Genomic DNA, 14139 nt, shown 5'->3' with positions numbered 1-14139 from the left:
GCACGTGAAGGCCAAGGACTGCCTTCCTTCCTGACCTGTGGATTACTCTGCACCCAACAGTTCTCCTGGCAGCCTTTATATGTATGGTTCTGCTCCTACCACTGAAGCCTCTGGGTTATTAAAGTTTGCTACCATAGGAGGAAACATTTTCACTTGTCCCAAAGGCGAATGATGGAGAACTAGAGATATTGAGTGTGAGTAGATATGAGTGAAAAAAACAGAGATTCTGTTTGGCAGTTATTACCAAAATGTCTGTGTTTGTATATGTGTAGTGTGATTTGCAGATGGTGGAGTCTCAGGGAGAGGCAAGAGGCAGAAAAGTGCCCAGGAGGCTGGGTGAGGCTGTAGACACTGTCAGCCCACTATACCAATCTCACAACGAGTGCTGGAGAAGGTGGGAGTCTGATGGAGCTTCCCAACTACGCTGTGGTCCAAGCTAATTCCATCAAGGCCATTAGTTCCTCCCAGAGCATAGCTGTCCATCAGAAATCTCCCATGTGCCCAGCAGCAGCCACACCTTTGCATCTTCACTGTGCACAGTCATTGTTTGGGAGGAGCTCCAGGATGTGTCTCTTTGTCAAAACCTGGGTGATAGATGTCAGAGAGCTGTGCTGGGTGCCTGATCCAGGTGCTCCCTGATGTTGGAGGTACCGGAGGTGTGTTCTTAGGGTGGAACTGTACATAAGGTACATTAGGGTTTATGGAAATGTACATAAGAAACATGATTTTCCTTGGTTCTCTTAGATGACATGGAGAAGAAAGCATGCGGCCTGCAAACAATTATAATTTCCTACTTTACCCCAAGTTCATTGTTTCTTGTAAACTTTGCTTTCTGTTCAAGTACAAATATATTGTTTAGAGTAAGTTTGCTTCTTTCCACACACTAACCATCATGTTCCCCAGATAAAGAGCACGTTGTCTTCACTCTGAGTCTGAGGGAGGAGCTGTTCCTGTACAACTAAGGGCCTGCAGAGACCCCCATGTGCAGCTGTGCAGAGTCAGATGTTTCCCCATGTGAGGCGACCTCCACTGCCTGTGATTGCTGCTCAGGTCTAATTGTGGATTCAGGATTACGACACACTTTAGGCTATCACAGGTCAACCAGATTCTGAAAATCAGCATTATCATAGATAGAGGTAATGATGCAATGCCCATTCTCCTGACAGCAGATTATCTTTCCTATTTGGTTGAAAGTTTGAAGAAAAAATGTGACCAAATATTTGTCTAATTCTAACCTCAGAATCTACTATGTGCTCAAGGGGACCCGCAAATTGGAAAAAGTGAGCTCCTCCTTCTCATCCACACGGGGAGCTCCTCCTTCTCACAAAAAAGTGAATATCTGTGAACTCCAACATGCTGTTCAGAACCTGTGCACGCCAACAACTGTGTTTCTCATGCACTCCTGGCCTGGTGAAGCCCTCACAGACCCTCTCCCTCACCTGTGCCATGTCTGCATTCTCCATCACAACCAGTGCTTCCTGCTGGAGCTGCATCATCAGCCCCCCAGGGAAGGGACTGGAGTGAATCAGGTGCACAGGTCATGAGGGGAGTGCACATTCTAACCCACTCCTCAAGAGTCCGGTCACCATCTCCAGATCCACATCCAAAAAACAGTTTCTCCTACAGCTGAGCTAACTGAGCAACGAGTACACAACCACGATTTTTACAGAAAAGTCACAGCGAGGGAAAGACATTGTGAGCCCAGACACAAACCTCCCTGCTGGGAAGCTCAGGAATGGCAGGAGGCGCTGAGGACACCGGGGGGCGCCCAGGACACACATCAAGGCAGATGCAATCGGGGGAAAAGGTGCAGGAGATGGGGTCTGGCATCACCAACATATTTCACCACTGGACGCCCGCCACTGTGTTTGTTCTCATGTACGTGATTCCTTGTATTATTAGGACATGACATTTATACATATATATAACCATCTGTAGGTGCATCGAGTCGTCCTCTCCATCTTACGTGGACCTTTTCCATGAAGACTCTAAGTCATTGTATTTATTCGATCACCTCATAAATCATGGTCAATTGTGTAGGATCTCTTGTGTAGATCAATTGTGTAGGATCTTCTTTCTCTCTTCTTCCCTCCTTCTCTCTCACTCACAAACTCACTCACATACACTGAATTGTATAACTTCAATTACCTGATGTGTTGAAGACAATTGATTAAACTGCAGCTTTTCCAGTTTAGCTGCTGTTCATATTGTTGTAAGAAGAAGAACATTGTGTTTCTCAGCTGTGTACTTCTCTAAGGTGATTGCAGCTTTTTAAATAATACCCAGATACTGAAAGCAATCCAAATATCAATCAGCAGCTGAATCAGTAAACAAATTGTGGTAAATTCATTCACTGGAAAAACACCCACTGTCACAATCAGGTACAGCTGGATACGCTCAACAGCGAGGGTGAGTTCACAAGTACGTATGATGAGTAAAAAAGGACAAAAAAAAATTACAAGTGCATACATAAGATTCCATTTTTATAAATTATATGAAATGAAAACTAAAGTTACATAAAGAAAACCAGTAATTGACTCTGAATGTGGTGTGAGAAGGGAAGGTGTAGGAAGCAGCAGTTATAGGAAAACCAAAGGATATTTTGAGGGTAGTTGAGTATTTTCTATGTTGAGAAAGGTAATGGTTATGTCACTATCTGTCAAATGGTACACATTATGGGATGGCTACTATTTGCTAATTTCACCTCATTAAAATATTACAAATTTAAACACTTATAATTTGGTAGAAAATGAGTTAGAGATGAATAAAATATATGAGAAATAAAAAAATAAAATCACAGAACAATGGCATAAGGACTTCACTCATAAACCTCAAGAAATTTTAAAATTCTCAGCCCAGAATTAATGATTGAATTAAATATATAAAAAAAATCAAAGACTCCTGAATATATGCATGAATAAACCCTGCATTTTTAGGGAAACACTAGAATACAAGAAAATAATGTCATGATTTCATTACATAATGGGGGTTAATCAAACCACACCAGGCATGTCCAGCTCTGTCCTGGAGTTGGTTCAGGGAACAGGTGTGTCCTGTGGTTAGGAGCCGTGACACCAAGCTAACAGCTTTTGTTCTAGTTGACACCATAAAAAGACCAGGAGATCACAACTAAAATGCTGTGTGGATGTCACATCTGTGGGTGCCGCTCACTCCCCCATGTGAATATGGAAAGGTTAATGACCTCTGGAGGTGTCTGCCGAGATTAGTGCTGGTCTCTCAGGAATGTCCAAAATGGCTCAATGGAACAAGAAACGAGACTGGCTCAGTGTTCCTATAGTGGTTTGGTGGTGGAGGCAGAGTGAGGGTTCTCACTCACAGAAAGGAGTTTGTGGGGTTTGAACCTCCAAATGGCATCAAATGAGGGAGTTCCTGTGATTCCCAACTAGATTCATCTTGTATTGGAAAGAAGGGCGATGATGGAGGAATAAGCATTAAGTTATCAGTAGCAAAAGAATAGTCTGATGACTTACTCTATGTAGCAATTATATAAATTATTAATAAAAAAATCAGTGTCCAATATGAGTGGACAATAACCAGGTCTACAAAAAAATGAGAAGACCAATTATAAGAATAAGCAACTAATAATGAAAAGGAGGAGGAAAACGGGGAGAAAGGGGTGAAAGGTACAGGCAGGGGATTAGACAAGGGTCCTGTTCCAATGTCTTGTGTGGAAACCTTTCACTACGTAAAATCACCCGCTTATTCGGAACGTCTTAGGTGAGTTGTCTGCTCCAAAACATCAGAAGCATCAGAGGAATCCTGAGGCTACTCAGTTTAGTATCTTCTATTTAAGGTGCCTTACAATCATGTAAAATTCTTAGGTATTATTGTTATAGTTAGATACAGGGTCTCACTCTGTCACACAGGTACAATCATGTAAAATTCTTAGGTATTATTGTTATAGTTAGATACAGGGTCTCACTCTGTCACACAGGTACAATCATGTAAAATTCTTAGGTATTATTGTTATAGTTAGATACAGGGTCTCACTCTGTCACACAGGTACAATCATGTAAAATTCTTAGGTATTATTGTTATAGTTAGATACAGGGTCTCACTCTGTCACACAGGTTGGAGTGCACTGGCACAATCAGCTCACTGTAACCTTGAACTTCTGGCTCACACAATCCTTCTCTCTCAGCCTCCTGAGTATCCAGGACTAGAGGGGTGCACCACCAAACCCAGCTGATTTTTTAAAAAGTTCTTTCATAGAAATGGGATCTCTCTATATTGCCCAGGCTGGGCTCAAACACCTGGTCTCATGCGATATTCCTGGTTTTGCTTCTCAAAGTGGTGGAATTACAGGCATGAGCCACCACATCTGGTCTGAATGGATCCTTTAGTTGCAAAATATCAACCCAATAATTGACTCCCTGAATTGTTTTCTGCTGTATTTTGGTTAATCGTGCCTGATATGATTTATGCCAAAATGTTTCAACAGCACAATATTTTTTCTGATGTTTGTTCCAACAGACATAATTTCATGGTTGAAGATCACAAAATACTGTGAAAAGATGACATAAAAAGTCAACCTTAAACTTTTGGTGTATGGAGTGAGTATAATACAAAAATTATTTTCAATGTCGTGTAACACATGCATGCAATAGGACAAAGGTGAGCAATGAGGGTAAAATTTCTAAATGTATGAATCCTCCAGCTCCCGGGTCATAGGGCAGTAACTGATGTGTCCTGAGGGAGGGACCCTGATGCCATAGTGCTAGTGGGATAACTCTTGGCCAAGAGAGTTTCCATATTTTATTAATTTTTAAATATTTTTTATTTAAACATGCCATTTTTCAACATATCCAGAATATTGTGAGTGGGATTGATTCTGTATAATGTGAACAGTGGCGATGCCTTCCATGTTTAGATAATATTACACACCAGGTTAAGACTGTGTTTGGAGAAATGATGCACCATAATATTATTCTAGTTTCCATGCTAGACTTTTGTTTTTCTCTTTGTTTGCATTTGGTTTCAAATTTATATATCAGGTCTCTAGAATGTAGGAATTTATTTAAAAGTGTATTTTCTTGTTGTCCATTTTGATGGGGCTCTCAGAAGATTTAAAAACTTCTGCTTGCAGCACAGTTTAAAATTCTGCACTACAGGCCGGGCGCGGTGGCTCAAGCCTGTAATCCCAGCACTTTGGGAGGCCGAGACGGGTGGATCACGAGGTCAGGAGATCGAGACCATCCTGGCTAACATGGTGAAACCCTGTCTCTACTAAAAAAATACAAAAAACTAGCCGGGTGAGGTGGCGGGCGCCTGTAGTCCCAGTTACTCGGGAGGCTGAGGCAGGAGAATGGTGTGAACCCGGGAGGCGGAGCTTGCAGTGAGCTGAGATCCGGCCACTGCACTCCAGCCCCAGCTACAGAGCGAGACTCCGTCTCAAAAAGAAAAAAAAAAAAATTCTGCACTACAGTAAAACATCTGTATTTAATCCTGTCCTTTGGTTAATTAACAAGCTCTAATAAGTGCAATAACTTCTGCCTTCTGGGTGGATTCCTCTACATCAGGTAGAGGAATAGATCCCAAATGGAAGTTTGTACTTGTAATATAAATTATTGGTTAATAACCATCACACTTATTATTTAGGTGTTACTCATCAAGAAATAATGCTAAATCAAAGGTCACAATGGGTGTATTATCTAAGGAATATACAAAAGATTTTGCTAACTAATATAAAATAGACATGAACACTCTCTTAGTATACAGCCATGTCTCCTGTCTACCACATTATTAACCACACGGTAACTTACTTCACTTGGGACTTGTTCTAATTTTGAAATTAGTTACTTATTTACCCAAAAGCCTGTAGATTATTATGTGTGCCTATTTTAGCAGAGAGTGAAGAAAGACAACCTAGGCTGATTCAACAATGAGGAAAATCACAACCTAATGAAACAGGAAGCCTGGATGTGAGTGGCTCCAGGACTGAATAATTCGACAGTTCATCTTCCCAGGCAGTTTCTTTTCTCAATTTTCCACACTGATACATCCAGAAAGTCAGCTTCACCCCCCAGGGGACTCCCCTCATACAGTGACATGGGGACAACATTCCCAAGGGTCACACACACATATTATACATTGTCTGGAAGTGGAGAAGAGACTTTTTGCGATTCTCCTCTGAAGGACCTGGAACACCTCAACAGAGCATCTCTCCTGCCCCCATGACTAGAACTGTGCCACATGGACCCTCATCCCTGATGGGGATAATAAGACGCCATTGATGAGGCCAACTATTTTATCACATAAATTACTAAAGACTGATAAAAAGGTTTCAAAAACGAATTGAAGTCTGTCCTTCTACGCCCGCCAGAGACTACAGATCTTCCAATGATACCTTCTTTGTCTTTTCTGCTTGACTTTGTCTCTTTACCTTGTTTCATCCTTCAGAGAATCTCTTTCAGCTCCCTCAGGTGCACTCAAGTGTTTTATTTACTGACAATTTCTCAATTGGTGAAAGACATTAGACTAAAGGGTCCATATTCCTAGGTCCATGTTCTTTGGTTCATGCTCCTGGAAGGCTTCATGACCCTGGATCTGCATGTGACCTTGCGAGTGTTCCTGACCCTCCTCCAGATGAGATGCTGGTCTGTGTGTTCTTGCCCTTCCCCTGGGATAGAGTCCTCCTGTTTTCCCCAGTGTTCCCTCCCAGAGCTCCGGTGTTCTCCATCGGAGTGATCACCTTGCAGATCTGCTGCCCTGCCCTGCAGACTAAGACTCTGATTCCATAAGAAAGACAGGGGAGCTGCTTCTCAATAGATCTTGGTGTTACCATCTCAATTCCTGAGACATTGAACAAGTGATCCTAGGATTCTGGTTTCAGTGATTTGCCCCTGCGGAGTAAATTCTTAGTTCTGTAATGGGAATAAGGGAGTTGGGCTGAACACATTTCAGAAGTGTGGGCTCTTGTTCTCTCCCTGACAGACACTTCAGGGAAGGAAGATTCGTGACTCTCCCCTTTCTTGGGCAAAGGGATTTAACAGGGTAGGATAGCTCTTCAGTATGTGGTCCCTTGAAATTTCACACTACAACATGGGCACCACACACAGTTTCAAACAATCCAATATATATTTGTATTTTATCTTGTAATAGCTTCTATTTCGTATTCCAGACTCTGCCTTAGCTAATTTCAAACCCTGGCTTTGTTACTCTCTGCAAGAGCTTGCTTCTCCCAAAACTCCAGATTTGTTGTTTGTTTTGAAACTTTAAATATCAAAAGTATTAAAGAAAATTTGCAAAATTCCATCTTCTGTATTTATCTTTTATTGTTGATGAAGTTGTAAAAATAAGAAAAAATACATTCCTTTTCTATGTACATTTCCAAGCTCTATAGCAGATCTTTAGTAAGACCTAGAATAATAAAAAAAAAAACAAATATTGTTCAGCTGCTTAATAGAAAAACAAATTATGGTAAATTTGTCTGCTAGAATACTACCCACTATTTAGAATTTTAAAAGTCTGCTATACCAACTACAAGGTGAAATATCTAATCATTTAAGACAGGCCAAACAAATAAGAATATATACCATGTTATTTCATTTTTATACATTCTGGTAAATTAAAATGACTCAGCAGCAATGCAAAGATCAGTCGTTGCCAGGGAAATGGTAGAAGGAAGAAAGGAAAAGGAGGAATAATATAGAAGAACAAAAGGAAATGCTGAGAATTCTCTTGTCCACCTTGATAACGATGACGGTTACCTCATGTTTATCAATTGTACACTTTAAATATGTGAAAGTTTATTGCATGTAAACTAAACTTATATAATGTATCACAAGCAAACAACTGGAAACTTAGACAAGAAAGGAGTGATAGAATGATGGGAAAAAATGTATGTTAAATTTCAAAGATACTTAGAAATGTATCTGCCTAACCCTAGTTCTCACCATATTTTTAGGTGAATGCTAGAATGTAGCACAATCACACATGTTCTCACTACAGAAAGTGGGTTCCACAACCACATTAGGCACCCCCAGCTCTGTCCTGGAGTTGGTTCAGGGAGTAAGTGGGGCACAGGCCCAGGTACCGGGGCTTACTCATCCCAGACATGAGCCCTTAGATACATACAGAGCCCCTTTTTCATGTGTGGTTTACTTCCACATCTGTACGTGGAGAAACCATTGGCTGTGACAAAACATAATTTACACAAGTATGTACAAATAAAATAGGGTGATCAGTTCAAAGTGTTTATCACAGCATAATTTCATAAGACAACATATTTCCCAAATACCATCATAGTCACCAAACTCCTACAAGGCACAGTCATCCTATCTGGGCCCGTCCTCTCCTCAGGCGTCCCACCCCAGAGCTTGCTATATAGTAGGAGACATGCAAATACCGTCCTCCCTCTGCTGATGAAAACCAGCCCAGCCCTGACCCTGCAGCTCTGGGAGAGGAGCCCCCGCCTGGGATTCCCAGGAGTTTCCACTTGGTGACCAGCACTGAACACAGACCACCAGTCATGGAGTTGGGACTGAGCTGGGTTTTCCTTGTTGCTATTTTAAAAGGTAATTCATGGTGAACTAGAAATACTGAGTGTGAGGGGACATGAGTGAGAGAAACTGTGGATTTGTGTGGCAGTTTCTGACCTTGGTGTCTCTGTGTTCGCAGGTGTCCAGTGTGAGGTGCAGCTGGTGGAGTCTGGGGGAGGCTTGGTCCAGCCTGGGAGGTCCCTGAGACTCTCCTGTGCAGCCTCTGGATTCACCTTCAGTGACTACTACATGCACTGGGTCCGCCAGGCTCCAGGGAAGGGGCTGGAGTGGGTTGGCCTTATTAAAAACAAAGCTAACAGTTACACGACAGAATACGCCGCGTCTGTGAAAGGCAGATTCACCATCTCAAGGGATGATTCAAAGAACACACTGTACCTGCAAATGAACAGCCTGAAAACCGAGGACACGGCCGTGTATTACTGTGCGACAGACACAGTGAGGCGAGGTCAGTGTGAGCCCAGACACAAACCCCCCTGCAGGGGCGCGCGGGGCCACCAGGGGGCGCTCGGGACCCACTGAGGACGTGCAGGTCCCAGGAGCAGGTGCAGCGGGAGGTTTCCTTTGTCCTCAGCTGGAAAAGTCAGGTTTGTATTTGCAGAACTCTGGAGCATTCTAGGCTGTGATATTTCATTACTTGTATTTATTATGAAGTTGTTATTGTTAGTGTTAAAATATTATTAAAATTCCATATAGATTTTTAAAATATATACTTTCGAGAAATATACATTGCTAATTATTTGCACTGATTCTTCCAGACTTTTATTAACATTTGTTGACATTAGCAGCTGCATAGCTATAGGGACATATATTTATACACACAGAAAGATGTATAGGCCGGGCATGGTGGCTCACACCTGTAATCCCAGCTACTCGGGAAACTGAGGCAGGATAATTGCTTGAACCCTGGAGGTGGAGGTTGAAGTGAGCCATGATTGGGCCACTGCACTCAAGCCTGGGTGACAGAGTGAGACTCTATCTCAAAAAAAAAAAAAAAAGGAGAAAAAGAAAAAACAAAGATGCGTAAATACACAGACCTATGCATATATGTGTAGGCATTCATATTAAACATTCCGATAAAATAATTCTGAAAATATGTCCTAAAGAAACAAACTTAATGATGATCAAAATATAAATTATTAGAGTAATTCATAATTGATTTGTTATTTTTACTTGTTTACATAAATTGATTTATATTTGCTAATTTAAAAGTTGTATATTGGTTGTATATACAAAAAGTTGTATATTTGTATAAAAAGACTACATTTGAAATGTCACAATAAATGATCAGAATTTGAAGTGATGAATGATAATTATCTTAATTATTTCTTAATTTTCTTAGTTATTCCATATTATATTCACAAATCATAACATTGCTTCTTACCTTGTGAATATAAACAACAGTAATTTGTGAATTTACAATACCATTTCTATTTTAAATTTTAAAATCCATCCCAGATCATTATCTTTTTCATCACTTCCGGATCTCATTGGATCGTCTCAAGGGCCCTTCGGCACCCCTGTCTCCTGAAGGCTTCAGGGAGTGGCTGCGGGACGGGCAGAAGCAGGTGCCCAGTGTGAGTCCACACGACCTGGAGCCTCCCTCTCCTTGGATTAGGCCATCTCCTCGGTATCACAGGGCTCTTCATTATCCGCACCCCGCTGTTGTACCAAACAAGCAACATCACCTTCAATTCATCACGCTTTGCTTTAATTTTCTAAAACATCACGAAGGTGATAATTTTAACAGTAAATGTATCACAACCAAATAGGATAAGCCCTTTTCCATGGGACAGAGTTTCTTATCAGGACTTTACATACATTATGTACTTTCAATTTCTTTATAGGTGAGATACTAATATCTCCATATTGGAGATTATTCCTCTACTCTAAGTCATCTCTTAAAATTCTTTTTCCCAAGGACTCAAACAAATCCATGATATAATTACAAATTTCAGCTGTAATAACTGGGCCAACATTGAGAATATATTAACATTTAAAACATGTGCTTGCAGATATTGTTATTTTCCTCTTGGCTGTCCCAGTTATGATTTTACACAAAATATTTGTAATTTTTCCTGATAAAACAGGTTAAAATATATCACTAGTTTATTAATTTTGCATAACTAATAATATAAAAGGTTCCACATGTTTTTAGACAGGTTATAATTATCTGTGAAATTTGTGCTTATTAATTTTTCATTTAAATATATCACTTTTATCTTTCTTATTTCTGGGATTTTATTCTAGTATAGCTGAATGCATTTTAATAATTATTGTAAAAATCACATTTACATTTTGTATTTGAATTTTCATATATATTTTATGCAGATTTTAATTTCATTATAAAATATTGCCTACAATTGTCTATGTTCTTTTTTTATTAGACAAAATTAACATAAAAATGCATAGATTTTCAATGTACAGTTTGAGGGTTTCTGACAAATGTGTTCACAAATAAAGAATTATTTGATTACTTTTTAGTGTATATCCAGTAGTGGAATTGCTGGATAAAATGATATCTCTGTTTTAAGTTCTTTGAGACATCTCCAGTCTGCTTTCCAAAGTGGCCAAGACTAATTCTTCTTCCCATCAACAGTATAAGTGTTCTCTTTTCTCCACAGCCCCACCAGCATCCATTGTATTTTGACTTTTTAGTGGCAGCCATTCTGAGTGGTTGCACCTTCTGAGGCCGCACAGCTGCAATCATCTGACCTATGATAAGGCAGGTGAAAACAAGCAGTAAGGAAGTAAACCAATATTGCTGCTCAACAAATGGTGCTGGGACAACTGGCTAGCCATAAGACGAAGATTTAAGCCGGACGTCTACCTTCAACATATGTAAAATTAACTCAAAATTGATGAACTATTTAAATGTAAGACTTCAAACCATAAAATCCTTGAAGACAACCTAGGAAATATTCTTCTCGACCCCAGCTTTGACAAAGAATTTTTGGCTAAGTATCCAAAAGCAATTTCAACAGAAACAAAAAATAGACAAGTGGGATCTAATTAACTAAGGAGTTTCTGCTCAGCAAAACGAACAAACAGACAAACAAACAAGCAAACAAAACTATCAGCAGAATAATGACAACCTACAAAATGTTAGAAGATATTCACAAATGTTGCATCCAAGAAAGTCCTAATATCCAGAATCTATAGGAAATTTAAATGTAAATCAAGAAGCGAAAACAAATAACCCTATTAAGAATGGGCTGATATTGTTGGTCTGTGTCCCCACCCAAATCTCAACTTGAATTTTATCTCCCAGAATTCCCACATGTTGTAGGAGGTACCCAGGGGGAGGTAATTGAATCATGGGGGTCCATTTTTCCTGTGCTGTTCTCGTGGTAGTGAATAAATCTCACGAGATCTGATGGGTTTATCAGCGGTTCCTGCTTTTGCTTCTTCTTCATTTTCTCTTGCCACCACCAGCTAAGGAGTGCCTTTTGCCTCCTGCCATGCTTCTGAGGCCTCCCCAGCCACGTGGATATGTAAGTCTAATTAAAACTCTTTTTCTTCCCAGTTTCAGATATGTCTTTATCAGCAGTTTGAAAATGGACTAATATATGGGCAAATGACACAAACAGACACTTCACAAAAGAATACATACAAGTGACCAGCAAATATATTTTTAAAATGCTAAGCATCATAAATCATTAGAGAAATGCAAATAGAAAAATGTTCTGATTTCGGTCACTATAGCTCCATTTTTCTTGTTTTGAAGTTCATATAAATGGAATCAAATATTATAGATCATTTTTTGTAAGGGGCTACTTTTGCTATTGGTGAGGTTCATTCATGTAATTGCATCTATCAAGGTTTTGTCATCATGTATAAATACATACATATGTACTCATACACATGTAGGTATTTCATATCTGAGTCAGTCCATTACATTAATAAATGACAGTTTATTAAATAAATAAATTGGTTCATTAAGTGAATAAGTGACTATATATATACCCATTTTCCTGTTGATGGAATTTAAATTTGTTTCCAATAAAAATATCATAAACAAAACTATTATAAATATCTTCATACAAGTCATTCTGTTTATATTCTCACATGTTTTTGATAAAATATGTGTTAATATAAGCATGCATTATAACTTTTCAGCTTTATGGAGCTATCACTGACAAATAAAATTGTATGTATTTAAGGTACACCACTTGATGTATTGATATACTTAGGGAAATGCTCATCATGATCAAGGTAATTGACAAGCCTATCATCTCAGAGAGTTATCATTTTGTGCCTTTAGTTTATTGTGTGTGTGTGAAAAAAACACCTAAGATTTACTCTCTGGCAAAAGATACATTTTACAGTATTCATTAGTATAGCCACATTGCTGTATGTTTGATCTCTAGAACTATTTCAACCTGTGTTTTAGTCCATTTTCACCCAAATATAAGGAACTACCTGAGACTGAGAAATTTAATTTATGAAGAAAAGTGGTTTCGTTGGCTTATAGTTCCACCAGCTTAACAGGAGGCATTACTGGGAGGCATCAGGAAACTTACAGTCATCATGGAAACTGAAGGGGAAGCAAGGACCTTCTTCACATGCTGGCAGGGGAGAGAGAGAAAGAGCAAGGGGAGAAGTGCCACACTTTTAAACCATGAGATCTTGTGAGAACTCTATCACAAGGACAGCAAAGGGGAAGGCCAACCCCATGATTCAATCACTCCCCATCAGACCCTTCCAACAACACTTGGGCATTAAAATTGGACATGAGATTTGGGTGGAAACAGAGAGTGAAACCATATCATTCCACCCCTGGCCCATCACAGATCTCATGTCCTTCTCACATTGCAAAATATAGTTATCCCCTCTTAACAGTCTCCCAGTCTTAACTCATTTCAACATTATCACGAAAATCTACAATCTAAAGTCTCCTTTGAGAAAAGGTAAGTTTTTCCACCTATAAACCTGTAAAATCTAAAGTAAGTTACTTCCAAGATACAATGGGGTGCATGGACTGGGAGAAATTGGCCACAACAAAGGAGCTACAGGCCCCATGCAAGTCCAAAACCCAGCAGGGCAGTCATTACATCACAAAGCTCCAAAATAATTTCCATTTACTTCATGTCTCACATCCAGGATGCACTGATGCAAGAGGTTGTCTCCCAAGGCCTTGGGAAGCTCCACCCTGTGGCTCTGTAGGGTACAGTCCCCATGGCTGCTTTCGTAGGCTGCCATTGAGTTCCTATGGCTTTTCCAGGCACACCATGCAAGCTGTTGTAGATCTACAATTCTGGGGTCTGAAGGAAGGTGGCGCTCTTCTCACAGATCCACTAGGCAGTGCCCCAGTGGGAACTCTGTGTGGGAGATCCAACACCGTATTTTTCTTCTACACTGGCCTAATTGAGATACTCCATTAGGGCTCAGCCCCTGCATCAGACTTCTGCCTGAATATCCAGGCATTTTCCTACATCATCTGACATCTAGGAGGAGGTCCCCAAACCTCAACTCTTGCCTTATGTGCACCAGCAGGCTCAACACCACGTGAAAGGAAGCAAACCTTAGGGTTTGCACCCTCTGAAGCAATGGCCTGAGCTGTACCTTGGCTCCTTTTAGCCATGGCTGGCATGAGAGGGACACAGATGTAAGCTGCCAT

General features: G+C 40.2%; 1 gene segment (V, D, J or C); it reads left to right on the top strand.

The window, feature by feature from the left end:
- Positions 1-8393: 8393 nt before the first annotated feature.
- LOC115897452 lies at positions 8394-9041 on the top strand. The segment is given in 2 exon segments: positions 8394-8537; positions 8641-9041. Coding segments are annotated over 2 exon segments (447 nt in total).
- Positions 9042-14139: the final 5098 nt, after the last annotated feature.

Source organism: Rhinopithecus roxellana, chromosome 5 (genome assembly GCF_007565055.1).
Source record: "Rhinopithecus roxellana isolate Shanxi Qingling chromosome 5, ASM756505v1, whole genome shotgun sequence".
In the NCBI taxonomy this organism is placed as follows: Eukaryota; Metazoa; Chordata; class Mammalia; order Primates; family Cercopithecidae; genus Rhinopithecus; species Rhinopithecus roxellana.
Note: the sequence above shows the minus strand (reverse complement) of the source record. Positions and strands in the feature narration are given on the sequence as shown.